Genomic DNA, 27,955 nt, shown 5'->3' with positions numbered 1-27,955 from the left:
CATCAGAACAACCCACTGCTGCCGTGAGACAGAGGCAACCAAGTCGAGGGCTTTCCGGAGGTTTCAGTGGGCACTAATCTGCAGCCCTTCGTCCACGAGCTTCATTAAGGCTGCTCCATTTAACCTCATCAGCAGTCCATTAGCAGTCCTGCGTCTGCCTCTCCAAGTCTTCATCCTGGTGCCCCGCCTCCTCCTCGTCCTCCTCATCCTGCTCCTCCTTCTCGCTCAGTTCTTCTCCGATCACATCGAGCCGCGCCTCCTGCCCGTTCAGCACCCCCCCACCTTCCTCGTCGACACGATGGACCCCCGCCTCCTGCAGCTGCAGCCGCCGCTCCTCCACCAGCAGCAGGCGCTCTCTGACGCCCTCCGCCGCCGCCGCCGTGTCGCTGGGAGTCCCAAAGTACTGCTCGGTCCTGGAGCAACAACGATTCAAGAGTGAGGACATGTGAGGACACAAACATGCCAACACAGTCACGTTATGGGGACTCAAAAAGCTGGTTAATCGATGAATTTTAAGGGCTATGATCAGTTACATGTCAGTTATGTCGCTTATGTCGGCTTAAAGGCTAAACTTATTTTAGAAACAGTTTGAGAAACAGCTCTCAATTCTCATAACAACCCGACAAAAATCAATTCATCAAATGGTTTGACAAAAGAAGAAAGAAAAAAGCCAAGTTCTTTTGGGCTGAATGGAACAGTTGCACCTGTCTGAGTGTGTACCTACCCATCAGGGAAGATAACAGGCGTGGTCAGTTTGTCCAGCAGAGTTTTCCCTAAAGAGTCCGCTTCATCCAGAGGCTCTAAGTCCACACATTCCTGCTGTAGCACCTGAAACGCAGTAAGAACACACACCGAAGGGAAGTTCACATAATCTCTACTACAGGTCGAGCTCCAGCCTCCTCGTCGAGTGAGGTCTCTCTCTCTCTCTCCTTCACCCTGTCTCACCTTCTCGGCGGCGGTGTGGAAGCCCAGAGCCAGCTCCAGTCTCTGCTGCCTCTCATCAGCGCTGACGCTGAACTGTTTCCACACTCGGTTGAGTCTCGGCAGAGTGTCGCCGGACGAGCGCGTCGTGCAGCGCAGAGACTGACAGAGGACGACGGTCGCCTGCAGCAGCTGGCGGCCGTAATCGTAGGTGCTCTGAAGGAGGAGACGGGAAGACAGATTTAGACGGAAGCTAGGTAGTAAAATTGTTTAATGTGTATAAATATGTTTTCATGTTAACAATAGATCAAAAGACGGAGTAGTCAGGAAGTGTCTCACCTGTGCGACGTCCACAAACTTCCTGTGTTTGTCCAACATGGTCCTGGTCTCCTGAGACTCATCGCCCAGTCTGACGTGAGTCTTCAACAGAGCGTCCAACAGCTCGCCAAGCCACTCTACTGACTGAGGGAACACACACACACACACACACACACACACATCAATACAGGAAGTACATCTGTGTGTGTGTGTTGTTGTTGCTGTTGTGTGTCCTACCTGCAAAGCGTCTTCTTCACATTTGAACAGTTGGACCATCTGCAGCATCTTCAGCCTCCTGACGTCCACCATGTCCTCACACCTGCAACACACACACACACACACACACATATATATATATATAGTTGAAGGCTTCAGTCACATCACCAGTATAAAGTGCTGCAGTACTGATTTCAGTGTCAAAAGGATATATTTTTAAATCTGGGCCTTATTTTTTTACATATTTTGGGTACGAAACGACTGGTTCCAAAAACTTTTGAATTGCGAATGAGCTACAATGACTGCAACGTAAGCCTCATATCTACTAAAAGTGCTTGTTTTTGCCACTGACAGGCTCTGTTTGTTAGTGTCTGACAACATCACAGAAAGCATCCCTACAGGGATAGACAGAAACAGCCATTACATTGTGCTATTCAAACCCTCCAAACTCCATTGACAAAAACAGCAATTTTACCTTGCATAAATGGGAGTAGCTGGTCTACTGCTGCTTTGATTGGTCAATTTGTTTGTGTTTTTGTCTGTTGCACAAATATTGTGTTGGTTGATAACTAACCCTTTAAAGACACCTAAGTCACACAAAACACAAACAAACTAACTGATCGAGGCAGAAGTAGAGCAGCAACTCTTGTGTAAAATTACTGTTTTTGTCAATGGAGTCTGGTGGCTTTGAACTAACCAAAATGACGGCTATTTCTTTCACTTTCATTGGGTGTGCTTTGATCTGACGCAAAAGTTTGATGATCTAGTTTAGTAGTAGATACACTTCAGACACTGACATAAAGATACAGAGCTTTAAGATATAGTGTCTTGGCTTTCAGAAAGACTTGCAAAAGAAACCCCAAGTTGCTCCCTGCTGAACTCCGCTGTAAAAAAAAAAGTTACCTCTGCTTGCGGAGCTGCATCTCCTCCATCACAGCCTGGATGTGCTGAATGTTGTCCTGCTGTTCTCCAGCTGGACTCTCTGTATCCTCCAGAGCCCACGGCTGCTGGCTGCACATCTGCTCCAGCACCAAGGCCCCCTTCTGACGCAGAGAAGTGAGACCTGCCTCTGCGTGGAGCAGAGACGGTTAGTGTCACAAAAGGAACTTTACTTCACCCATCACTTAACGACCCATCATGAAAATCCATAAGATTTTACGAACCAACTGTCTGCAGCTTCTCCTCCAACAGTTTGAGGTTCTGTTGAATCGAAGCTCCGTCAGCTGGAGCCACGTCAGCACAGAGCATGCCCAGTAGACCGTCCAACTGCTGGGACAACTGCAGAGGCACACAGCTTTGATTACTCAGAATGAATCACTTCCACTTTCATACAGTTTTTAGTTTTTAGTTCAACCACTTTACCTCCAGAAGAGCTGCTGAAATTCCAAGAAATCATATTGTGCATTTTATATTTTCTCGTTTGTTGGACAAGGCTAGCAGTTTCCCTCTGCCTGCAGTCATTATGCTAAGCTAAGCTAAACACATCCTAGATCTTCCTCTGCACAAAGATGAAACACAGAACAGCCATTGTGTTTGTTTCTAGTCTGAACATGCAGCCTAAACAGCAGCTGATACAGTCTGTGTGTGTGTGTGTGTGTGTGTGTGTGTGTGCTCCACCTCCTGTGTGGTGCTGTGGAAGCTCTGCGCCGCCTGCAGGACGTTCTGTCGGCCCTCCAGCTGAGCCGCCTGTCTGTAGCAGACGTCGCTCAGCTGCTGCTGCAGCGACTTCAGCTCGGCCACCTCCTCCTCTTCCCCGGCACTGAGCAAGGCAGCTATCTGCTGGTTCAGCTCCACGTACACCGCAAACCACTCCTGCACACACACACACAGAATCAGACCAGCGTTGTAACTACAATGTCTTCATTTCCCACAGTGACACGAAACAGAACTAACCTACACTTCTTTACCAGCTTTCTAAGTAGACTGTGTTAAAACAAAATCAGTCTATTATATCACTACTACTATCACTATCTATATTTCGTCTACTCTCACTGATATAAACAGAGTCCACATACTGTGAAAGTGATTTTCAGTCGACCCGGAAGCTCAGGTAGCAGTTGTGGTTAGTTTAAGAGAAAACTTTGACATGTAGGGAAACAAGTTCATTGGCTTTCCTGCTGAGCGGAGGATGAGAAGATGGATATGTATATGTGTGTGTGTGTGTGTGTGTGTGCTGCATTACACTGTGCTGGCTCTCGATCTCCTCGTGTTTCTGCTGCAGGGCCTGAGCGGCTCGAATCGAGTCTCCGATCTCCTGCTGAGTCTTCAGCAGCTCTGAACCTGGACCCTGCAGCCAGGTGACCACCTGACATGAAGAGAAAGAGAAATCAGACTCGGTGATCCCCCGTAGAGGGAGAGCTGGGGGAGGCTGGTTCCAGAAGTAAAAGACCCTGAAACAACCACCATTCATGTTACTGTTTACACTGAATCTTTTCCTACTGAGACACGTCAAACGTCCGGCTCTGAAAAAGGAGACATGTTGCGGTTTGTGAGGATCTCTGTCGAGTCTCAGCGAGTCTCTGCGCTGCAGTGCAGCAGAACAACCAGCAGGAGGCGCTCAGGCTCTGCTAGTCTCTCACATGTGGTCCAACATGTTATCACAGCAACATTTTCAGTCTATAACTCTTTTCTTCTAAAAAAAATTTGACATTTTCCTTTAGATTTTTTGCAACACAAACACATGAACATGTTACAGTAAAGCCAACCAAAATAGAAAAAGTGAAATTGGAAGTTGATTGTTAAATCAGATCATACAGACCTCATCAATGTACAACTTGACATATGAACAGTCTATTAAAGGGGAATCCCAGAGATTTATTCATTACACCGAAGGAGAGAAAAGAGTGGCCCTTTAAACTTTAAGTTCCTCTGATAAAACCAGGAATTAATGGAAGCTTTGTATGCCTTTTTACAATCAATACTCTTTTATCATCTAACTATCTAAAAATAAAATTAAAGTAAATGACAACTGTTTCTGTGCCTTGTTTGGTTGTGACCTAATGTTTAACAGAAGTTTATTGATAAAAAAAATGTAAAATACATATTGTGTGTTACAAAATAAGATCATTCTGAGTGATAATGTATTTTAAATATTCACCATAATACTCCTCAGTACAGTGCAGTAACATCTGGACCTATCTGCTCCAGATGTGTGTGTGTGTGTGTGTGTATTGTAATTTAATTGTATTTATCAGGTCAGTGATGCCTTAAAGAGCCCACACACACACACACACACACACAGACACACACACACACACACACACTTCGATGAAGAACTAGGCCAACCACCCCACCTCAAATCCTCCAGGCTAGCGACCAATATGAAGCCGTTACCATGGCAACCCCGGGGCTCATCTTCAAGACAGCGGTGTTACCCATCAGCCCCCAGTAACCACATTAGAGTCTAGTTCAGCGCTACGGAGCGGTGACACCGATTCTGGGGGTCAAAGGTCAAAGGCCGGGGAGGCTTAAGTAGATTAAACTGAGAGCCGCGAGTACGAGGACGACGTCACGTTTACACATTCGTGCCCCGTTTGATAAACTGCAGCGTGAAACGGTGTATGAACATTATTAAAGGAGCAGTTCGACGTTTGTGGAATGCGTTTAGTCAGTCGGATGAAAAGATCACATCAGCTTTCAAAATTTCTGCCCGGTAAATAAAATATAACAAGAGATCAGTCGGCTTAGCTTGACATACAAACTGAAACAGGGCTCATTAATTAACACGATTTATTACACGGCTTGGCTGAATACTTGATTCTGTTTGGTCATTTATGGCATTTTACGGTCTGTTGTTTCTGATATGGGTACTGCTCTGATAGCGCAAGCAATAAAATGTTTGTATTTTTTAAACCTATAAAATCATTTTTAAGTTACTATTTTCTTTCTTTAGCACAAAGCTGTGTAATAAACAAACCCCGACAGTGATGCAGGACGTTTTGCAGTCGTTTTACAATAATGTCCGCTGCTCCCTTTACATCTCTCCTTTGCTTAATCTTACAGCTTTCACAAGATCATTAACATCATGACGCCTCAGTCATGTTTTAGTCTTGATGCATTTTGCTGAAAAAAATAAAATCAAAACCACGGATCAAACTCAAGGTTGAAAAAGAGAAAAAAAAAAACAAGAATTTAAGATTCTGGATAAAACGTAAGAATTTCCAAACTGTGGTCACATTTTCAGACGGAGACGCGGCGTGTGTGTTACCTGCATGACCTTGGCGTGGATCTCGTCTAGCTGGGTGCGTTTGTTCCGCTGCCTGCAGAGCTCCTGGTATCGGGTGTACTGCTCCCTGAGCGAGTCCAGCAGCTTCATCACCTGAGGCTGAGCCAGCAGCTCCTCCTCCATGGGACACCAGGCCGGACCTGGAGGTCGGAGGTCAGAGAGGACACTCAAGACACGGCAGTGATAGTCCAGCAAAACGATGCGCTTTTATTCTGCTGCTGTAGCTGTTTGCAGGTTTCCCACCAGATTTCGTTAAATATAAATACCTAAGACTTAAAAAATCTGATAAGGACGTATCAGTTTAAAAGATATCTGACACATTTCAGGTGAGGATAAGTACATTTTAGATAAGGATCAATTTTTTATTTGGTAATTAAAGAGGTCCTCTGACTCGGTGAAGCTCAGAGTGGGACATCTGAATCATTCACTAAGTCTGAATGTCAGCATCCTTTCACAGTCGATGATCCGTGCAGAAGACGTGTAAATAAAGAAGCGCTGTCCTAGTTAGTCCTTTCTTTAAAGGTCCCATATAGTGATCGTTTAAAGGTTCAGGCTTTTATTTGGAGGAAATGCGTTTTTCCTCACACATCTACTGAAAGATGGAGCAGGAGGACGGTCTTTGGCGCCGTCCAGTCACACCAGGGACGTATATTTATGTTGGAAAGGCCTTAAGGCCATTTTGTACGATATGGGACCTTTAAGAGTATGATGAGGAAAAACATCGGACCGTTATTCATTCGAACACAACACTGTTTGCCTCCTAATCTTATATATTTAATCATATTTTCAAACAGTATGTTTGACTGTAAACTTCCCTCAGGCCAATAAGGAGCAGGGCAGAGCCGCTAACGTCAGCTTCCTCACAGGGGGGAGATACTACACAGTGGATGCGTCGGATTATTTTTGTCTAGCTTCAGCGACACCTGCTCGACTGACAGCTGCTTCCTCACCTCCCTGTCCTCCTCCTCCTCCTCCCTCCGAGCCGTTAAAACGACGCTGCTGCAGCTCCGACAGCAGCTCATGACCTGCAGACAAAGAGACGGGAGGATGAGGGAGAGCGTTGGCTTGAGATCCAAAAGCATCGGAGACAATAATGCACCAGTGTTTGTGCACATGCTGTTACATTATGAAGGGAGCTGGTAGAGGGAGGAGGGTGGTACCGCAGACAAAGACTCCTTTCACCTCCGACCAGCACACAGACACAGGCTGCTCAGTACACTGGACGCAGCCGTCCGCCATTCATCCGTCCTTAGTGTCTATTTACCTCCCGCTCCTCTCCACCCAGACCCTCCCCCCCTCGGGTCACGGCGAGCCCGACAACCTGCCGAGGAAACTTTTAGCCGCTCAGATCCACGTTTATGTTCCTTCAGTCTGTTCTCAGCGCTCATGACCACCAGCGAGAGGAGACACACAGATATGTGGTTGTGTACACAGTGAGTAAGCAAGTTATAAATAGGACGCTGGTTTGTTATGAGTTTGACATAATACTTTTACATGAGAGGAATCTCCTCAACAACATAAAATCAGCTCAGTCACAGTTTTGTTATACTGATTTTAAATTAATTTATTTTTTATTTTACACTATAATACTAATTTTCTGTTATTCCCTCTGTTCATAATGGCCTGGTAGGTGAAGATGGTAGAAAATCCTGTTTAGTACTCAGAGGTTTATCTGAAGTAAATATTAAGCCTCAGCAGTCTGAGATATTCAAATCAAGTCTTCCAAAGTTTCCTCTGTGTGCCTCCTGGGCACCGTTTCTCTGTTCACGGCCGTCTCATTAGCATAACGTGTCTGAAAGGGGTTTCAGTGACGAGGTGATATTTACCGGTCTGAAGGACAGTCTCAGGGTCAAAGGACGGCAGGAGGGCACAGTCAGCTGACCTGCAGAGAACAGACACACACACAGCTCTAGATTTCATCTGTCTAATGTTAACACACTGTGACTGCTGCTGTGTGTGTGTGTGTGTGTGTGTGTGTGTGTGTGTACATGTGTGTATGATCGTACTTGTCCTTGTCCACCGTGCTGGTTTTGTCACTCTCATTGATAATCGACAGCTCGTCCAGCAGCGACGTCGACTCTTTGGTGAACTTCTCGAAAACCTGCAACAAATAAAACAATAAAAATAAAAAAAATAAAAAAACATCCTCAGACCTTGTGCCAGGTAACCATGGCAACAAGCATTTGTTAAGTTACAGAAAATATCAAACATATGGATTAATCCAAACAGACCAGCCTCTTGTTGAGCCAGTCGCTGTGGTCGTAGTCGAGGCTTCCCCCAAAGTCGTCCGTCAGCTGACACGGTTCGATGTAACGAGTCAACTTATTGGCCGAAACCAGGATCACCTGACAGGAAGCACAGACAGCAGCGTGCAAAGAGCAGATTAATCAGACTTTCATTTTGTGGTTTGGCCGACACGTGAAATTAATGATAATTAGCCACAGCTGAGCACATTTACAGGTCATGAAGGCATAATGTGTGCAGTCTAATGTCATTAAAGTGGCTGCTCTATATTTTGGATAATTACACTCAGTCAGCTTCAATATAAAACATCATTAGTGTGATTCTTTTACACATTAAACACTCACAATGATTACATTGTCTGAGCTGTGAAATACAACAATACTGGTGAGTTTGAAGGACAAATCATAACTTCTCCATAGAAATGTTTCATCAGTGCTCCATCAGCAATATTTGACTCACATACAAACACTTTATTTGACCTCCACAGATGATTCAAATGCCTCATGTGTCCACAAACAACACATTTTCTAACATCTTTTATGAGCTCTCGTGGGTTTCAATGTGTTGTTTGAATGCAGTGAATGATGGGTAGTTTTTTATTCTCCACATTATACTTCCTGCCTTCCTCGCTTCTCCGTCCTGCTGCTGGTTGACTCAGTATTGGAAGGAGGGCGTTTTGGGTACACATAACTATAGTCTGTTTCTTTAACGCTGAGCGAGAAGCAGAATCTTCTTCAAGCTCTCTTTTAACTTATGACTTTCTGCCTTGTAAATCAAAGGACCTTTAGGACCTTTCTTAGGGCTGTTTCTACATTTTATACACACCAGAGTTCGTCACAGAGTATGTTTCTACCCAACAGAGGTCTTGGATCACAAGACAAACCTCTCCGTCAGCTTCCCAGAGCACTTTCTAAATCTGGAGATAGTGTGTTCAGTGTTCAGCTGATCTGAGATTTCACAGGATGAAGATAAACTTCACATCAATACTTTTACAGACATTTATCCATTTCTGCGTCTGTCTGCACATACAGCATGTTTTAGCCTTTTTATATTATACATCAGTCAATAAAGCACTTATAGAAGTGTGTGTTTGTATGAAATGACAGTCAGACAGACAGCTGGCAGTGAGTCTGTCCTCCAGCTGTCTCAACTCAGAGCGTGTGTGTTTATTTAAATGTTAGGATGGAGCAGCTGTGCGACACACACCCCACTGTGACATCCACACACTAACACACACACACACACACTCCATAGTTTAGATGAGTCACATATCAACACTGTAACTGGAATCTCCCCTCCAGCAAATAGAAAACAATCATCAGTCCCAGCAAATTATTTATCAAAGTACCAGCAAGATTTCTTCTTTAAAAATATATTGAGTAGTCAAACAATCAACATGTTTAGGAACTCACAACTTACACGTGAGCAAACATGGACATTGTGAACAGAATAAAGTGACTTTGAGGCATCCCTTGTATGAAAACTGTGCTGCTGCTGCTGATTCGCCGGCGGTTAAATGTCGGAGCGTCCTTGAACGCACCAACAGGGAGAGTTTCCCCATCAGCCTCTGCTCTCAGCACGCAACGATACCTCCACTTTGATTAAAACACATAAAGTCATCCAAACGCCGACGGTGATCGATTATTTAGCTGCGACGACTTTCCAGTCGCTACAGACCCCGGTTACTGTGACAACGAGCGTAGAGCCAACATGGCTGCAGGAATCTGGGTCACTGTGACTACTGATCTCCGTCAGTAAATCCATCTGTTGTAATAGAGCAAGAGACTGGCCGAAAAATCACACACACACACACACACACACACACACACTCTCCATCAGTCCTGACTCAGGTTTCTAGCAGCACTAAGGACAGTTAACGATGCTCAAGGTTATAAGTTTCCCTCAGTTTGACGTCAGGCACCAACTCCTCTTTTGTGTGTGTGTGTTTTGGACCCAGCTGTCCACACAAGAGCAAAAACTGGAGACACACTCCATTTGTCTCTGAAGAACCCAGTTTAAATTCTCATTTCTGAAAAAAAAAAAAAACTCAAACTGGCCTCGCTGCTCTGTGTGCCAGCAGGCTTTTCATCATAGAGCAGCTCTAAACACTTTTGTGTGTGGACATGTTGGGACAACGAGTCACAAACACTTGAGTGTTTGGCGGGAGGAGGCCAAAAGGTGGCCGGCTAAGTGGGGACACTGCACACATTCAAAGAGTTCAGATGATGAGACAAGATTATAGAAAGACGAGAGGTCACACTGGAGCAAACTGAGTAACGGTGTCGACACAGCGGACGCAAGAATGTTACAAGAAATCTCAGCACCACTTCCCACTGTGGGACAGACCCACAACCTCTTACTGCACCCAGTACAGATACAACACTAAGAGTCTGCAGCCACGCCAGCAGCTCTGTACGGCTGTACATGTTAGCATGTCTGGAAAAAAAGAAATCACGGCTATCTGTCCAATGAAAATCAGTTCAGAATCAAGCGAGTCACAGTCTTTGTCTCTCGTTATACACACTAGCAGATCTTGCCCCAATATGGCCGACAACATGCAGCCACGGCCAATGAGTCATCTACATTTCTATATCTATGCTCTCTCTCCCGGATGAAGCCGCCTTCCTGACTCCTGTTGTGTTTGTTTGTTTTGAGGACGGAGGTCTGGTAGTCTAGTTTTTCTGACTTTGCTTATTAATTTAGTTTCTTTACAGTTTTGTGGGGTTATGAGTGGAAGTTCTGGGTCTAATGGCCCATTGTTTGGTTTCGCCCAGACCTCCTCCATCCTGTTTATTCTTTGTGTCCAGGCCTCCAGACAAACTCAGGTATTGTCACCACAGTTGAGCCCAACTGCTCCTTTCTGTGGTCGTGACGGCCATATTTAGAACATACTGTGTATCTGCAGCCTCACAGTTTATAAAACTCAGCAAAAACATGTGGACAAACCTCGAACCAAAGCCTAACAGGGTTCTTGAAAAAGTTCAGACTATGTTAAGCCCAAGTTTACAGGTTGTTAAACTCCTGGGGGGGGGAAAGAGAACCAAACCTCACACAACCCCAATGATTTGGGATTCACCAGAGATGTTTTTCTGGACTGTGTCAAAATAAATCAGCAAGAAAGCATCAAAATCATTTATTCATGTATTGCAGGGGTGAGCCGGACCAGTAAAATCACAGCAGAATAACCTATAAAGAATTTCCCTAAAAGTACAAGCACATTCTGAAAACGTTCACATTTAATGAACCATCTTTTTGCAAAACATTATGACCGACCTGAAATTTGTCTTCAGCTGTCAGCCGTATGTTTGACACCCCTGATGTATTGTGTCTTGAGCTGAACTGTATTTGACCTCTGTATGTCACCTGAGCCCATGAATGGCTTTCACACTTAATAAAAAACTGGCCTCAGACTGAGAAAACCACTGATCAGCTCAAGTGCGAAAATCTCTCGTTCACGTTGAGACAAAAACGAGTCATTTTCAAGTCAAGTACAAACTTAAACTCCGCAAAGCTCAGTGACGAAAAGCAGTTCAGTGAGCAGCAGCTGAGAGACTCACCTCGAAGCCCAGGCGGTCTTTCTCCTTCCAGAAGCAGAAGTGTGTGACCTTCTTATCCCAGAACTCATCGGGCTTCACCACGCAGACCAGCGACACCTCTGCTGGAATCACATTCTGAAACGGCACCGACAGCATCACCGACCCGACTGAGTAACGCAGCCACGGGTGTCACTTTTGGGAGCCGTGTTGTTGTAAAGGTTTGTACCTGTAGCATGAGCACCACGGTCTTCACAATGTTCCACTGAGACTTCCGTCCGTCCACGATGACGGTGAAACCACGAGCCTTACACTTCTCACTGAGGGGGAGAGGAAGCATTTAAAAGAACAAGATCGTCCAAACACAGACGGACTCTTCCCAATAAAAGAGAGTGTGTTGTATTCCTTCTTTTCCAAAAATCTTGGAGAAATGAGTTTCCTAATCAGACGTTAGCTTTTAATTGCAATGCTGACGTTGGAGCAGACTTTAAACCGTAACGACAAGCAGATTTATGTCAGGATAATTCAAGTTTAAGACGACTCGGGTCTTATTTTCATGCTCTGGGAGTTCATTTCTATCGCCAAGTTACTGTTCTGTCTCAGCATTTACACTGGCCGGTTAAATGTCATCATAACCGATAAAAACCATGTTCAAAGCTGCAACACTAAAAACCAAAAACGTGGTATTGGCCCAAATAAATAAGACATTTTCCCTGGAAATTGTGTTTGAAAAAGTTGGGATTATATTAGATCTGAATGACTTTATGTATTTGTGGCATCAGATATTATTTCTAAATAGCGAGTGTGTTGCATTATGGGTTGTTTGTAGCTTTGACGCTGCAAATAAATTTCATTATTACTTGGTCATGCATTTGGTCCGTGTGTCTGTATGTCCGCAGCTAATCTCTTAAACTACTGGATCAATCAGTCTAATCTTTTTCTGCACATTTATGCCTGTAAGCTGAACGACCTCTCACGATGGCTGTGATTCAAAAACTCCTCTTATTGAGTGGATACTGTCCGTGACTGCTGACTCTTCTCGCCTCTTGACTGGCCGGTTGGGGCCGCAAGTTTGACATCACAGAGCAAAAGGCAACAGCAGCAGTCGGCTAGGAAAAAAAAAAAAGCCTTACCTCGTCTGTTCAGGCCACATTTTGACCTTCGACGTGGCTCAAAAACTGGTTTTGAACCAGGGCATCTACAGATTAGTTCCATACCCGATATATGTTATGATCCACTAAGTATGAGCACACACCACATGAATAAATCCCTGTTTTTTTAATCTTCGCTGCCATCTTGACTGTAAGTGAGGCGGCATTAGCAGCTGTCGTGTTGAACTTTGTTTCCCCATCAGATAGAGTTTCCCGTAGCGGTGCCCTCTGAAGTTGGAGTTATGTTTAGTTTAGCATATGGTTAGGCATAGCAGAGATCGCCTGGTGGGTTATGGTGTCTTTCGTCAGCCTTAAAGGTTTGATGATGCCCAGTTTATATAACAGGAATTTAAAACAGCTTGTCTGATGTTGTTTTGGTGTAAATAAAATCCTGCTAGGTGATAACGAGTTTAAATCATCTCCTGACATTTTTACAGCGCAAATGAAACAGGGACTGGATCATCTGTCAAGCTGCCAGAAACGAGTGTTGTTAGAGAACATCATGATGAGGAGCGAAAAAAAAAATGCCAGGAAGGAAAATTTTTGGCCTCTTTTAAGAGGAGATGATGAGAGAAAAACAAGCTGAATTGTGGGATTTAGATTATGCTTTTCAGGAGTGGGTTTTCATGTTTTCCCTTTATGTGAGAAAAGTCTTCAAGGATGAGGACTCTCATAGTTAGTATCTATGGGAGACTTTCCCAACAGCACCAGTCTGAAAGTGTTTGTGTCTTCAAAACGCTGTTGGAGAGGTCAGGGTCGTCTCATTTATTCAGGCCAAAACCCAAGTTGTAATAGACTGCAATCATCCTTTAAGTCTTTTACCATACAGCTGAACATGCAGGATTCTTAAGATGAAGCCAAGATACAAAACACAAATCCAGCAGCTCTTCAGAGACAAGTGAACTCCAAACATGGCCAAAGGCTTTAAAAATGAGACAAACCAGTCTTTTGTTAACACAACTGAGTGTGTGTGTGTGTGTACCTGGGGATGCTGAGCAGGTAGTCCAGTGTGGCGCTGAGCTCCTCCATGCTGGTCTGATCTGAACTGAGAGGGATGGTCAGGATCAGACCACTGCGCCGGTCTTTTCCCCCTACAGAGAGACATGTGATTACTGAGCAAACTGCATGTACACTGAGATTATCTCATAGTGTGTGTGTGTGTGTGTGTTCTACCAGACAGAAAAGCCAGTTTCTTCTTGAGGATGGGGAGGATGGTGGTCGCTTCCATGGTAACGTCAGACATCTGTAGACACACATGTACACAACTTTTTATTTACAGTTATTATCACTAATGTCCACGCTGGCTATAAAGAGATGGAGGACAACATTTCAGCCCTCACTTGGTCCAAAAGTTATGACGCTGCAGTAGTCTCACACGGCCAAAGGAAGCAGGCATCTCACAAAGTTATGATATTGTTTGTGATGTGATGTATAATATCCCTTCGTTTTATTTCCCTGGACAGTGTTTCTTCACTGAACTGCTAGCCAGCAGGCTCAGATGCTAGCACATAGGCTCAGACGCTAGCCAGCAGGCTCAGACGCTAGCACATAGGCTCAGACGCTAGCACATAGGCTCAGACGCTAGCCAGCAGGCTCAGACGCTAGCACATAGGCTCAGATGCCAGCCAGCAGGCTCAGACGCTAGCCAGCAGGCTCAGACGCTAGCCAGCAGGCTCAGACACTAGCCAGCAGGCTCGGGCACTAGCCAGCAGGCTCGGGCACTAGCCAGCAGGTTCAGACGCTAGCCAACAGGTTCAGACGCTAGCACATAGGCTCAGACGCTAGCACATAGGCTCAGACGCTAGCACATAGGCTCAGACGCTAGCCAGCAGGCTCAGGCACTAGTCAACAGGCTCAGGCACTAGCCAACAGGCTCAAGTCAACAGGCTCAGGCGCTAGCCAACAGCTAGCCAGCAGGCTCAGACGCTAGCCAACAGGCTCAGACTCTAGCCAGCAGGCTCAGACTCTAGCCAGCAGGCTCAGACGCTAGCCAGCAGGCTCAGACGCTAGCCAACAGGCTCAGACTCTAGCCAGCAGGCTCAGACTCTAGCCAGCAGGCTCAGACTCTAGCCAACAGGCTCAGACGCTAGCCAACAGGCTCAGACGCTAGCCAACAGGCTCAGACGCTAGCCAGCAGGCTCAGTCTCTAGCCAGCAGGCTCAGACTCTAGCCAGCAGGCTCAGACTCTAGCCAACAGGCTCAGACGCTAGCCAACAGGCTCAGACGCTAGCCAGCAGGCTCAGTCTCTAGCCAGCAGGCTCAGACGCTAGTCGTTGTGCTGTAGCCCACAGCTTTGTGTGCTACCCGTCACTGCAGGGTTAGAAAACAAACGGGAAACTCTGTTTTCACTGCTGTTACTGTGCGAATATCATTCAACATCAATTAAAGGAACATTCAGTCAAATACACCACTGATGTCCCTGATCAGATGACAAACACACTGAAAGTCATGTGATAAAATAAAGGACTTTAGGCTCAGTATTAAATCACTGCAGCAGCAGAGACACACTACAAACCTCAGCTAAAGCACTAAAGGAATATTACACAGACAGCACAGACATTTTCCATAAGGATTTTCTCCCAGCTGGCATTTCTCCCTGCAGACTCAGATTCTTGGCTTCACGTTCGGCCTGTGATTTACCGTCTGTTTAATCGGGGCGTTAGTGCAGTAAAATCTGTCAGTCAGCAAATCAGTCGGGTAACATTTCTATCACTTGATATTAATTTTAAATGAATGTAACCGTTAGATGCAGCTCTCCTTTAAACTGCAGGAGGAAACTAAACCAGAAATCTGTGACCTGAACAAACACACATGCTGGTTCAACATCTGTGTTTGTTTTAACCCTCTTTGTTTTCGTTGCTCGATCAATGACACTGGTTTGTATACTGTGTTTTTTTTTTTTATTATTTAAAGAGTGATGGGTGATTTCACTGTCACGTCTGTGCTCATTATATGAAACCACAGCCAGGCGGCTACTTTAGCTTAGCATGAACAGCTAGTCCACGTCCACGGTTCGGCCCACATATCCAGGTTTGGCAGGAGGTTTTGTGCCTATTTCTTGGCTGGAGCAGTGACGTTTGTACAGATTAAACAAACAAGATAAACAGGTTGAGTGTTCAGTGAGCTTCAGAGGTGCTGGTGGGCAGATTCAGTTACACTTGGACAAAGCCAGACTAGTTGTTTCCCTGTTTCCAGTCCTTACGCTAAGCTAAGCTAAGCTAAGCTAAGCTAACTGTCTCCATGGCAACAGCATTGTATTTAAGCACGGATATGAGTGGTATTGATCTTATAATTATATGTACTTCTTTTGTAAAGTGACTGCTAAGATTCAAACTAAGATTTAACGCTGATCTTAGTATTTAGGCTCTTAGTTCAGACTAATGTTAACATGTTTGAGTCTTCAGTCTCACTTTAATGCTCATTTTTTAATGATTCAAAGGCCTAAAAACTTATTTTCTCAGTCATCAGAGTGACGTTCTCCTACATGAACACGTTCTCAGCCAAAGCTGCATCAGTTTTGGTTATTTAACATGAGAAATCCACGTTTCTCATTTGTGCCTGAGGTGATTCTTGGGGTAAAAAACCACAAAGTCATGTATTTATATGCATTAAACAAGATTTTTTTTAATTAAATACTTGAATTAAAACCTGGCGGCAGTTGTTTTGTGCTGTTTGTCAAATTAAACTACTAATAAACGGAATAAAACTTTAATTGTTGTGTATATTTGTTGCTGTTGTAGAGAAATACTCAAACTTAGACAGCTGGTTTTCTCATTCTGTTAATAAAAACTTTTATTTTTAGTATTTTTCTGAACTATTCAGCTCATTTACTTCCATTATTGATCCATTATCAGTGTTACTGGGAGTGATTCTAGTATTAGTGATGATAAACGATGCACTGCAGCACCAGTCAGTCCTGCTGCATGGCTTCATCTTCATCATCCTCCTCCTCCTCCTCATCAGCCAGCTCGCGGCCTGGCTTACAGCTGCAGGACGGCTCGGCTCGGCTCGGCCCGGCTCGGCTCGGTTATCCTCGGGCTGGTTCGGCTCGGCCCACAGACACAATGACCTACATTCAGCAGCTGCGGGCTGCTGCGCCTCTGACCCGCGGATGCAGGAGCGGAAAACTCAGCTTCGATCCGCTCAGCATCGAACAACTTTCTCATCGATCACCTATCAGCATCGATCAGGCGGGTTTTCTTACCTTCCAGTCAGATCTGCAGCATTTTAACGTTACTGTCCCGATTTTTTTTTCCTCCCAATCCTCCTCCTCCTCTTCTCCTCTGTCCCTCCTTCTCTCCCGCAGCTCCTCTTCCTCTCCTCCTCTTCCTCCTCCTCCTCCTCTTCCTCCTCTCAGGCTGGTTTAGCGGCGGATGTCTGACCTGTTCTCCATTTGGTAAAAACACTCAGAAGACCTCGGTTTGTCGTCCGTCCTCCTCAGACAACAGTGGAGACGCGCAGAAAGCAGGCGGTGGGTCTCGCTGCTCTGCGCAGCCGCAGTGAAGCGCAGAAAAGAAGAACACGACTTCCGGCGGAGAGACCTTCCAAATAAAAGCCTCATGTATAAATAAAGAAAAACATCTGAAGTTTATTGTTAGTTTTTATTTAGATTTTGTACGATTTCTATGTAATGTTTTCTATTTTGATACATACAAAGATTTGATAAGATACTTTGGGGAAATTCACAGCAGCTCAAGTGGAAAGAGAGTGCAAAAAAATAAACATAAAAATGTAAAAGACGTAAATAACATAAAAAACTCATCAACATAAATACACCATAAACATCCCACATATATGTAGATATACAGATATACCTATGGATTGTTAAGTTGCACTAGCTAAATAAATTGCCATTGCCATTTCCATAAATATGTAAATAAACGGTCAATAAATATTATTTCACACTGCAGATTGTATGGAGTAAAGTGATTATAGTGACAGAGGTGACAGATGGTGATAATAACCAGTTGTGCTGTGTTACGTTGAATTAATGAGTGTTATTGCAGGTGGGATGAAGGACATGTGATGGGTGTAGCTAGTCTGTGGCTGCAGGAGCTGCTTCAGGCCCCCACAGTCTCATGCAGGAGGTGAGAAGTGTTGTTCATGACTGATATCAGCTTAGCCAATGTATTTTATTCATTGCTATTGTCAGTACGTAAAGTTAGCCAAACCTGCCCCTTGGTGCAAATAGTCAGACAGCTGCTATTCAGCTATTTCCACCTGGTCCTGTCATTCAATATAAAGAATGATGATGTGGGCGTGATGGATAAATGGTTTAGTTACTGGACTTACACTCAGGGATTAAAGTCCCGTGTAAGAGCAATGATAAAATGCATCAGTTTCTTTGATGACTTAAATATTTCAGTTTTCTCTTATTGTTTTCAGCCACATTTTGGTTAAGTTTAGGCACCAAAACTACTTGGGTAGGTTTAGGAAAAGATCATGGTTTAGGTTAAAATAATAAGTCATACATAAACATAAAAGGCGGCGCATAAAACACAAAATATACTATCTGGGTGTGTGTGTAGCCACATTGGCAATTAAACTCAGCCTATAATAAAGTTTTGGCAGCTTTGGCATTAGAGTTTAATCAAACAGATCTGGATGAAGAATTCAGATGTTTTTTTTCTTTATTTGAGGTAAAGTAGCAAAAGTCTAGAAAAAAATATATTGTACATGCTTTTATTCTGAAGGCCTGTTTGGTTGTGTTCCGGTAAAGCCCGGGGCGGAGCCACAGGCCACGCCCACTGATTCCACACCACTGAGGCGTTCATGTGCCCTCAGAAACTGTACTATCCAACAGTAAGGATCAGATTTATTTTCAAAATAAAATAAAAAAAAGAACTTCATATGTCAGCCAGTCATAATCAATAAAATAAAAATATCAAATATGATTCATAAGTAAAACTGTCTGTCAGTTTAATCTGTTAATAATGAATATAGAGGCTGTGAATGACTTAATTTAGATATATTCATCACATTCATCTTTAGTACGACTTGATCGACTGGAAGCAGATGAACAATACACACACACACACACACACAAACACAAATATTCAAGTTTATAGTTATGAATCTTGTAACGTAGCATTGCAGCTGATGTAGGAGGAAAATAAATCTCCTCAAGTCTGTACAGAATTTACATTCACCTCTTATTTATGATTCTTTTTCCTTCCCGCTCTCTTTTACATGCTGGGATTGATTGATGTCATGTTTATCATCTTAAGTGGAAACCTGGTAAATAAGATCTACAGCAAGTGAAGCAAACTGCTGGGTGATTTTAATGTCCTGCTCACTTTCCTTTGATTGTAACAGGAAAAAATAGATAAATAATGTGACTCCCTATCTTCAGTGAAGCTTTGCAATGTTTTCTTTTGTTGACCTGCTCTTGCACAGCACTCTGCTCCGGCTGTAAACTGTTATTGCAATACATAAGGTGTCAGTGAATGCATCACTGGAGAACCCAAAAGTATACAGCAAAGTGTTTGTTTTTTTGAGAGCAAAAGGATAAAAAAAAAGTCAGTGTGGCAATGCTGCAGTTTTCTTTTTTGTTATAGATGAGTTGAGCAGATGATCTCAGGAGCAGTAGTCTGGTCTTTAGCTGATTTCCCATCATCCTTTGGAGGAGGCGTGGAGGCCTGTGGCCACCTGAACCTGGAAGTCAGAGCAGAGCAGCATCATTCAGGCTGCACTTACAGTGTTTTTTCATCCTATGGATGAGTCTACAGTGTAGATATGCCTTTTAAACACTTTTTTTGTGATGGTTGTGTGCTTCAAACTGGTAAACTTTACTTTTAATCGGTCTGGTTGAGTAAAATTTCCCCACAGTTTTTCCCCTAAGAGGCTGAAATTTGCCTCAGAGATCAAGTGCGGTCAAGTGTGTGTTTATGTTCATGGCAATTGGCTAAAAAGGGGGAGTGACAGTGGAAGTGGCCCGACTACTCCAACTTTTTACATTTGTGCAAAGGGAGCAGTATTGTGCAACAGAATTAAAGACTTCATCAGTTTGATCTGAGTGTGTCTGTGAGGGTTTGGTGCTGTTCCACTGTCAAATCGTCAGGAGCACGAGGGCTGTAATGTAAAAAGGATAATATGATACGTTCCCAAATGTAAAAACAGCTGTGGAGTAAATTGACGTGATTAATTGCGGATTATATCTACCCTAATCACTGCATATGACAAGAATCTCTGTTTGCATTTCTATTTTGATTCATTTGCTTAGTATTTTGACCAAAATGTTACATTCACACTTTCAATACGACATTTAACCATTTAACAAAACATATAACCACTGTAAGTTTACAGGATATTTATTAAACTTGCTCTTAAAAAGTCTTAAAATGTCTTAAATCATCGTCATCCTGTGAGAGTTCCTCTGCGACATTTAGGACATATATATTTTTTCACATTAATAAACATATCGCAAGAAATGTTCTTTATCTGAACCAGTTATTATCACTTTGTCGTACTTCTCCTTTTTAACTGACAGCATATGTATCTGTAGGACCATATTTTCAGATTTCATTTTTATTCTTTTATTGCAAAACAGCCTTAAATTTAATCAAACTGTGGCATTAAATTCTAAAAATCAGTCACTAAAGTCTTAGACAAACCCTGGTCAAGTCTCAAGTGCACTTCAGTATGTAAGTGAACGCATCACGGCTCACACAGCCAGGACCGTCTTTAGTTCAGCTCAGTCTGTTTGTTCAGTTCAGTATAAAAACCAGCCTCCTCCAGCACTGTACTTAAGATTAATGGCTTAGCAGCCCATTATTTACAGAGTTATCCCACCATGATTGTCTCTGTGGTTTCTGTGGTCTCTTAATAAGCTCTTAAAGAGGAAGTCGTGTACTGTCTATCATCGCTGACGATGGTGCTCCAGTGAGGAGCTCCACTGCTACAAGCTGCTGATTCGCTGACGATGGTGATTCAGTGCAGCCGGTTCAGTTTAAAGATGTGCTGATGAAGGTTTGTTCAAACATGTGCTGAACACCTCTAATCATCATTAAGGACCCAACACAACGGCCCGTCTCACTCAGGGAGGAGATACAGGACTCTGAAAACACTCGTTGTTTGTTATCCATATCTGTTTCTTTATGTATCTTTATATGTCTTTATTTTATTTTCATATATGTTTTTCTGTCATATGTATGTGTATTAACAGAGCTCACACAAGTGTCCTGGTGCAACCGGAGCGACAATAAACATCTTGAATCTTGAATCCTATAAAGCTGACCCGAAAGTGTCTCCACTTCCCTTCTAGTCAAGTGTTGGGACACCCGAATAGAACCAAAGACACTGCTTTGATTTAATGGAGGAGGCCGCCACGTTGGGCCGAGCAGAACACCGACAGCAAGGTGTGAAAAGTGACTGCAGACTGACCCCCGTATGAGCGGCATCTGCTGGATGGTGTCCGGCAGCGGCTGTCTGAAGGTCTCAGGCAGGAAGACGCAGAGCAGAACACAGAGCAGCGACAGTGAGCCCACAATGATCCACGGCAGGAACGTGTTGAACACAGCTGGAGACAGAACCAGAGCAGATCAGTAAAGATTTGTCCTATAAAGAACAATAAAGAATACAACACATAAAAACTAAAACTCTGTATCTTTAGATTCAAGTTTGAGCAATTGAGAAAATGTGTTCTGTCGTTTGGGTGAACTGGCCCTTTACTGCAGTATCGTCTGTAGTGTGTATGCAGTGAAAGGTCTCACCCAGCTGCAGCAGGTACGGGGAAACAGACGACCCCAACCTGGAGAACATGGCACAGGACGACATCGCTGTGTTCCTGATGACTGTGGGGGAGAGCTCACCGGTGAACATGTACAACACCCCGTTGCCGACCAGAATGCCAAATTTACCCAGCAGCACCAGGGACAGGGTGAGACTTGGATGACCTGCAGGGAGGACGAAGGCTTTAAGCTGGTGATCAAGAAAGCGTTGAAGATGCACTGAACCAATATGAAGCTGAAGACTGTTCCCTCAACAGCTTCACATTCGGCAGATTTGTCAGGTTAAAGCATTTTAGCAGTTTGAACACACAAACAATATCAATCTGTTGCTTGTGGGTATGTTTTTCTATAGTAAGAATCCAAACAGGGTTTTATATCAAAACACCTAACATTTTAATTACACTTTTATTCATAATACTACTGTATTACAATACTGTGGCTTACAAATAATACTCTGTAATTCATCCTTTTTCTTCACAGGTCCTCTACATGGCTCATCAACAGGTGGAGTCGTGACTTTTTGAATTGGACGTACAACTTTAGCCTGTTAGCAGAGCATCATGTTTGCAGTCTTCTAGTTGCACCATAGTGCTGTTTTTCTATGACTACGTGTCTGTTTTAGTGATGCATTTGCATCATGGACTGTAAAAAATTAGTGTACGTAAAAGTAAAGTCAATGCTGAGGAGCCTTTAACTTGCATTCTTTCTAAAGGCCAATAGGGGGCGACTCCACCGGCTCACTGGTCAGAATGTGTGGAAGTCTATGAGAAAAAGAGCCTACTTTTAGAGGAGTACAGCTAGCTTGGTCTTACTCACTGTGCAGAGTGATCTGGATAAGGAGCAGAGCTAGCGCCCCCAGCAGGGTGAAGCTGATGAAGGACAGGCGGCGAGGAAGACTGCGTGTCGCCAACCAGCTGGCAGTGTACGCTGGGTACTCAACAGCCGACACCAGGAAGTAGTTGAGGAAGGGGTTGCCATAGAGGCTCGACGTGTTGAATGACAGTCCGAAGTAGCTTACACTTATAGAAAACCTGCAAAGAACAAGATGTAAACTCTGCAGTCATGTTAGCGCCCCTCTAAATCTCAATAAGATGGAACAGACAGAAAAGAACAACATATTTTCTTAAAGATTTACATGCAATAGAGCTAAAAATGTCAGGTTGGTCCTGAGGGTGATGCAAAAGGAAAGGTCATGTGGTCATTAAGAACTAAAGTGACCATCCTCTGGGGAGCAGGAATGATAATCTGAACGTTGGATGAGAAGAAAGCGTTGTCCTGATTCTGGTGTTGGAGGAAAGGTCAGAGTTTCAACCAACTCATTAGTGATCATCATGTGGGGACAATGAGATGGACGACTAGTTGTTGGGATACTTTATCTTTATCTGGATGGACGAACCAATCAATCTCGCTATCAGCTAAAAGAGGGAAAGTTCCTGAATTCCAGGGGAAAACCCTTGTGGTGGAAAAGCATTTTTACGCACCAGATGAGCCACAGCACAAGTGTGATACTTCGAATGTTTTTGGTCCTCAGGAGGTCCAGAACGCTGAGGGACTCCGTCTTCTGGCTTGTTGCTTTTTCAGCCTGCGGAGAGACACAGCTGTAGTACAACAGCCTTTAGCGTGTGAAGGAAGTCTGTTAACGTTAGAGGGTCTTACATTGACCGAGGGGAAGATCACATGTGGAGCCTCCACTCGGTTCTCCAGAGCTGCCGACCTCAGCACGAGTTCAGCTTCCCACAAACGGCCGCGAGAAACCAGCCAGCGAGGAGACTCTGGAACCAGCCTAGCAGACACAAACACAACCTCTACTGTGTATCAGATGAAAACAGAAACCAGGGAAGGACTCTGGATCCTCCTGGTTCATCCACCTGTGCGTCATATCGACTGTTTCTCAATAATCAAGCCATGGTGGAGATAGGAAGCAGATAAACTGTGTTCGTGTGACAAATTAATCCACCAGGACTGTGCACTTGCATATATTTGATCTTGATTATGTTGCATTGTGTCGCAGCAAAAATTGAGCCAGGTTCAACTTATATATCTTGCCGTAGCTCACCTTCAAGGCATGTTCCTACTCAAATGAATGACAGGGCTTTGTTTTTTTCATGTGGTTCTTCTGAATGTGGTTCGCAGAAGTGTTTTGTTTGTGGTTCCTCAAGGTACAAATTTGGATCAGCAGGTAGAGTTATCATTCCACATCTGGACGACTTCATCTTCTGCACAGATTTCATTCCCTCCTTCATGTCATACAAATTACAACTTCAAGTATGGAGTGTTGAAGCAGCACACAAGATGCAGGTGCATCTACATCATGTACTCACCACCAGAGGGGGATGCAGGCCAGACCTGGCACGGCCATGATCAGCGACAGTTGTCTCCAGTACCTGACCAGGTAGGCGGTGCCAGGCAGCAGGATCATACCAATGGTGTACACGATAGGCAGGCCCAGGCTGGAGAAGAGAACTCTGGTGGAACCAACCAGGAGCTCTGAACCTGTGGAGCAAACATGTTTAAAAAAACATCAGGGAGTCGTACTAAGCAACCTCCAACATCTTTAATTCAGTAATCAGGCGATCAAAGGTCATAATCAGGTGGACAAACTAGAAGAACTCAACCAGGCAGGGGCTCAAGATCAGGTAAACAGAGAAAACACAGCAAAGAAAATGTTTAGTAAAGTGCAAAAGACAAACTGGCAGTGAAGAAATGGAGAGTCTGCATTGACAGGAGAGTGAGGGATGAATGAATGAATGAATAATAGAGAGATCAGGAAGGATTTGTGACAGTCAGCATTATTGATGAAGTTATCTTTTCTCAATATAAAACAAAACTTCATTTTGGAGTTGACAGCACTCAAGGCCAAAACGGACAGAAGAAGATGGATTCGTAAACATCTCCTCATCAGTATACACATGGTCTTATCCTGTCCTCCAGTGGTAATCTATTGAGATCAGCAGAATACCAATAATGAAGAAGCCATACCCAGGACAAACACGACTATGTAGCCGGCGATCTGACCCATGCCCATCATGAAGAAGAGCACGGTGAAGACGGGCCAGGACGGAGCGAAGGCCACAGCGCTGCTGAAGACGCTGAGCATGGCGATGGCACCGAACAGCACGGGCTTCCTGCCAAACCTGAAGTACAAATACAACCACGTGGTGATGTTAATGTTAATGTCCAAGAAGAGAGACGCTGATGTTATTGGATTTCAGGATACACATCTTTAATCCAGCAGATTTTTTTTTTTCCCCATGAAGCGCGAACCTTTAAACATACTTAGCAGCTGACAGCTAACAGTTTGAAGTAAAACTGAAAATTACCGGTCAGAGATCTGTCCAGACACTAAGCATCCACACAGCCCCCCCAGGAAGTAAACAAGAGAGGTCAGAGGCTGTTTCCACTGGTCGTCACACACCAGGTTAAACTGGAAGACAAATATGGTTGAAGACATAAAAGTGTGAGGTAGAATAACTCAGCAGCAGATACAGACACTCAAATATCAGGCAAACCTGGATATGCAACCTGGAATAATACAGCAAACGTTAAACATATTAAAAATGTGGTCATCAGCAGTTGGTCCTTTGACCTTATCTGTCTGTGCTTGATTGTTCTGTTCCTGTGCTGGTGATTATCCTGAGTCTGTTCGTCATGAGTCTCTGTGACTGAGACTCTGTCAGTCTTCTGCCCAAGCAATCCTCTGGTCTCCACATTCTCATAAATGATCCTAAAATGTCCCATCACTCTCAACACATCCCTACAGAATCCAACTCCGGTCAGTCATCTTTGAGACCATCCTTCGGTGTCCAGCTTTCAGAGCCCCAAACCTCCAGCGTCCCTTGGACTCCTCCTGTCCAGACTGCTGGTCTGGACGTCGTCTGTGACCTCTGACCGGTCTGAGCTGCTCTGGTCATTACCTTCTTGTGCCAGAAGTTTGGCTGCTTTGTGAAAGTATCTTACACACAAGAACCAAACAAGCACTTCTACAAACTTGGAGATGTGAACTAGACCTGCTCTTTAATCACTTATTGTATGAATTCAAGAAACAATGGACAATATAGTGAACACACAAGACGCTAATACACAGACATTTAGTAAACTTAAAAAAAAAGAAAAACACTAAAGGAATAATACTTCTTTCTTTACTTTACGCATCATTAAAACAGCGTCCTCAAACCAAATGAGTGAAGCATAATTACACTTAATTAAGTGCGCTTGATCTGATCACTTTTGCCCAGTGAGCTCAGTAGTCATTTAATATGTATAAATGGGTCATTTTAGATTAGATTATGTTCTTTTTTCCTCTTTGTATTTGCACATGAAAATAATTTGATTAAAAAGTGCATTAAACATGTGCATTCGTGTGTATAAAGGTCGTTCAGTATCAGGCCATGCAGGGTGCACACCTTCTTAACTCTTAACTCTCTGAACAAAAGGTTTTGGCATTACACCTCACAGGTAGATGACACAAATGCAGGAGACGCCGATCCGGTCGTTTCCAGTTTCTGGTGGCAGCTTCCTGCATCTCCGCCTGAGGCAAGTCAATGATTGGTGGCCACTGAGAGAGGTCACGACCCCTCAGTGTTTCACAGACAGAAGCTGTTCGGACCAGATCGGATCCTAATATAGGACACTGGAGTCTAAACATTAACGGGGAGCTGATAAAAAACTAAAAGTAGTAACGACAGCAGCTCAGTACCTCAGTGACTACAGTGGACTGGTAGAACTCAGTGCTGTAGGCCCATCCATCTTTACAGCCCTCCTGCTTCAGGCTGGAGACGAGGACCTCTGGACTTGATCCCAGCGCAGACCGGTTGTAGACCAGGTTCAGGCTGGGTCTGGTTCCCAGTGCAGACAGGTTCTGCACCAGCTCCAGCTCGTACCGGCTACAACTGCTCCTCTCCAGCCGCCCGGCCGCCTGCTGAGCAGGAAACAACAGCATCGTTATTTCCAGGCTGTGATGTAACAACAGTCTGGGGAGGTGAACAGCACCCACGAGGACCACATCAGTCCACACTAGACCAGTTCTAACCTGCAGGAGGATCCCAGTCTGGATCCAGTACAAAGCTGAATTATTAGCTGACTGTATTTCCAAGGTTTCGGACTTATTCAGCTGTTTGTGTCTCAACTGGATTTAAGAAATTAGATCTGCCCATTTTTAATTACTGCTGTCCTGCATAATGTAACATGGACATCTGATAACATTAAACTAAACACCTGACTTTAAATTTAACTTCAACTCTATGTTAACATTAAACCCAGACAAAAATAACTTACATCACATTGCTGGAAAGTAAAAGAACACTAGAAGGATCAATTCTGCTGTTTTATACTTAATATATACTTTATACTATCTATATATATGTATACTTATAAAACTCCAAAACATGTTGTACTCTACATTTTATACCCTTAACTCCACTACTTTTATTTGACACCTATACTTATGTTACTCTTTACCTCAAAGATTTTTATCCAAAACATAAATTAAATTAACAATCCGTATACAAAGTAGAGAAAAAGAGCTCCACCCACAAACAAATAAAATAATTTAACTTATACTTATATAACACTGACAGCAGCCATAACAAGTACTTCTACTTTTAATTCTTGAAATACGTTTGTAACACTTTTTCACTTTGTTTATGATTTTCTGTTTGCTTAAGAACAACCAAAGAAATAAAATCAAACTCTTTGTACCACACTGAAGTGCAGCGTCACGTCAAATCGTGTCGAATCACATTAGGGGTGAATCACACAGTGTCAATCACTTCGTATGTATCGTCATATGTATGTAACGTATCCCATCAGCCTCAGTGACGGAGATACACAACAGTCATTTTATTGTAGCCATGGCAATAAAGATCCTGTAACCTGAGGGAAGTAGGAAAACATAATGTTGCCCAAACGTAACCAAGACGAAGACAAAACCTTAACCAGAGCGTTGTCACATCACGACGTGTGTATATTTTTCAGCAGAGATTTTAAACAGTTTTGGAAGTCACAGAAAAATTATATTGTTCTGATGATCATGGCGCAAGATCAGAAAACGAATTAAAATTAAAAAGGTGCATTTCAAAATACTTGATTCACTGATTAAAGGTCATTTCATTTTTTCTCTTAATTAAGAATCAGTTCCAACAGGACTGACCTGCACTGGGATGCTGGCCTGGATCCAGTCCTGGCTCAGGTTGCTGTGGTGGGGGATGTGGCACTGGTGTGGGGGGGTAGCCAGCAGAAAGATGACGGACAGCAGGTGGTATCCACATGGGACGCTGGTGAGACAGAGCAGGAAGAAGACTCTCCTCTGGAAGGGGCCCCAGGTCCCCAGGAACGACACCGACTCCTCATAGTCCTGCATTTCACTGGACTCCACTTACACTCTTTTAATTTCACACCTACAGTCTTGACTTTTGTTTATTAACCGACTAACTATGACAACTAGAATGACTAGAAATGCAAAATGTAGTTTTAAACTTTTTAGTATTACTTTGCCACAATTCTATTATTAAAATAGGTGTAAAAACTACTAACACATAGACAAGATCACAACAATAAGAACTTCCTCCTGCTGGAGCCGTGTCAGCTTCTCTCTGCAGGATTTCTCTGAGGCTTCATACC

The 27,955-nt window shown here is 43.7% G+C and overlaps 2 protein-coding genes across 2 annotated transcripts; both read right to left on the bottom strand.

Annotated features, from left to right (window-relative positions):
- Positions 1-11: 11 nt before the first annotated feature.
- On the bottom strand, positions 12-16,861 carry sestd1 (SEC14 and spectrin domains 1). Its single transcript, XM_070837819.1, has 19 exons — positions 16,813-16,861; positions 13,782-13,851; positions 13,591-13,699; positions 11,687-11,777; positions 11,482-11,595; positions 7,912-8,025; positions 7,687-7,781; positions 7,507-7,562; positions 6,631-6,705; positions 5,663-5,820; positions 3,638-3,760; positions 3,073-3,267; positions 2,619-2,733; positions 2,359-2,524; positions 1,477-1,558; positions 1,261-1,383; positions 946-1,137; positions 725-828; positions 12-413 (listed from the first exon to the last, which is right to left on the bottom strand). Exons 2-19 carry the CDS (start codon positions 13,849-13,851, stop codon positions 140-142), a joined length of 2,256 nt encoding a protein of 751 aa, XP_070693920.1. The 5' UTR covers positions 16,813-16,861; the 3' UTR covers positions 12-139.
- A 1,359-nt stretch (positions 16,862-18,220) lies between these two features.
- On the bottom strand, positions 18,221-27,695 carry LOC139208734 (solute carrier family 22 member 4-like). The gene is made up of 11 exons (XM_070838464.1): positions 27,486-27,695; positions 26,034-26,252; positions 24,658-24,761; positions 24,317-24,471; positions 23,659-23,830; positions 22,994-23,120; positions 22,819-22,919; positions 22,154-22,368; positions 21,320-21,502; positions 20,991-21,126; positions 18,221-19,262 (listed from the first exon to the last, which is right to left on the bottom strand). The coding sequence occupies exons 1-11, from the start codon at positions 27,693-27,695 to the stop codon at positions 19,160-19,162; spliced, it is 1,725 nt and encodes a 574-aa protein (XP_070694565.1). The 3' UTR covers positions 18,221-19,159.
- Positions 27,696-27,955: the final 260 nt, after the last annotated feature.

This window comes from Pempheris klunzingeri, chromosome 10 (genome assembly GCF_042242105.1).
Source record: "Pempheris klunzingeri isolate RE-2024b chromosome 10, fPemKlu1.hap1, whole genome shotgun sequence".
NCBI classification, from domain to species: Eukaryota; Metazoa; Chordata; class Actinopteri; order Acropomatiformes; family Pempheridae; genus Pempheris; species Pempheris klunzingeri.
Note: the sequence above shows the minus strand (reverse complement) of the source record. Positions and strands in the feature narration are given on the sequence as shown.

Coding starts and splice junctions, on each gene's coding strand:
- sestd1 (XM_070837819.1), bottom strand. CDS start 13,851: ATGTCTGACGTTACCATGGAAGCGACCACCATCCTCCCCATCCTCAAG. Junction 3,268..3,637: donor AGATCGAGAGCCAGCACAGT/GTAATGCAGCAC, acceptor GTGTGTGTGCAG/GAGTGGTTTGCGGTGTACGT. Junction 829..945: donor TCCACACCGCCGCCGAGAAG/GTGAGACAGGGT, acceptor ACTGCGTTTCAG/GTGCTACAGCAGGAATGTGT.
- LOC139208734 (XM_070838464.1), bottom strand. CDS start 27,695: ATGCAGGACTATGAGGAGTCGGTGTCGTTCCTGGGGACCTGGGGCCCC. Junction 24,472..24,657: donor TCTGGACAGATCTCTGACCG/GTAATTTTCAGT, acceptor TTTGTACTTCAG/GTTTGGCAGGAAGCCCGTGC. Junction 22,920..22,993: donor TGATCTTCCCCTCGGTCAAT/GTAAGACCCTCT, acceptor GTCTCTCCGCAG/GCTGAAAAAGCAACAAGCCA.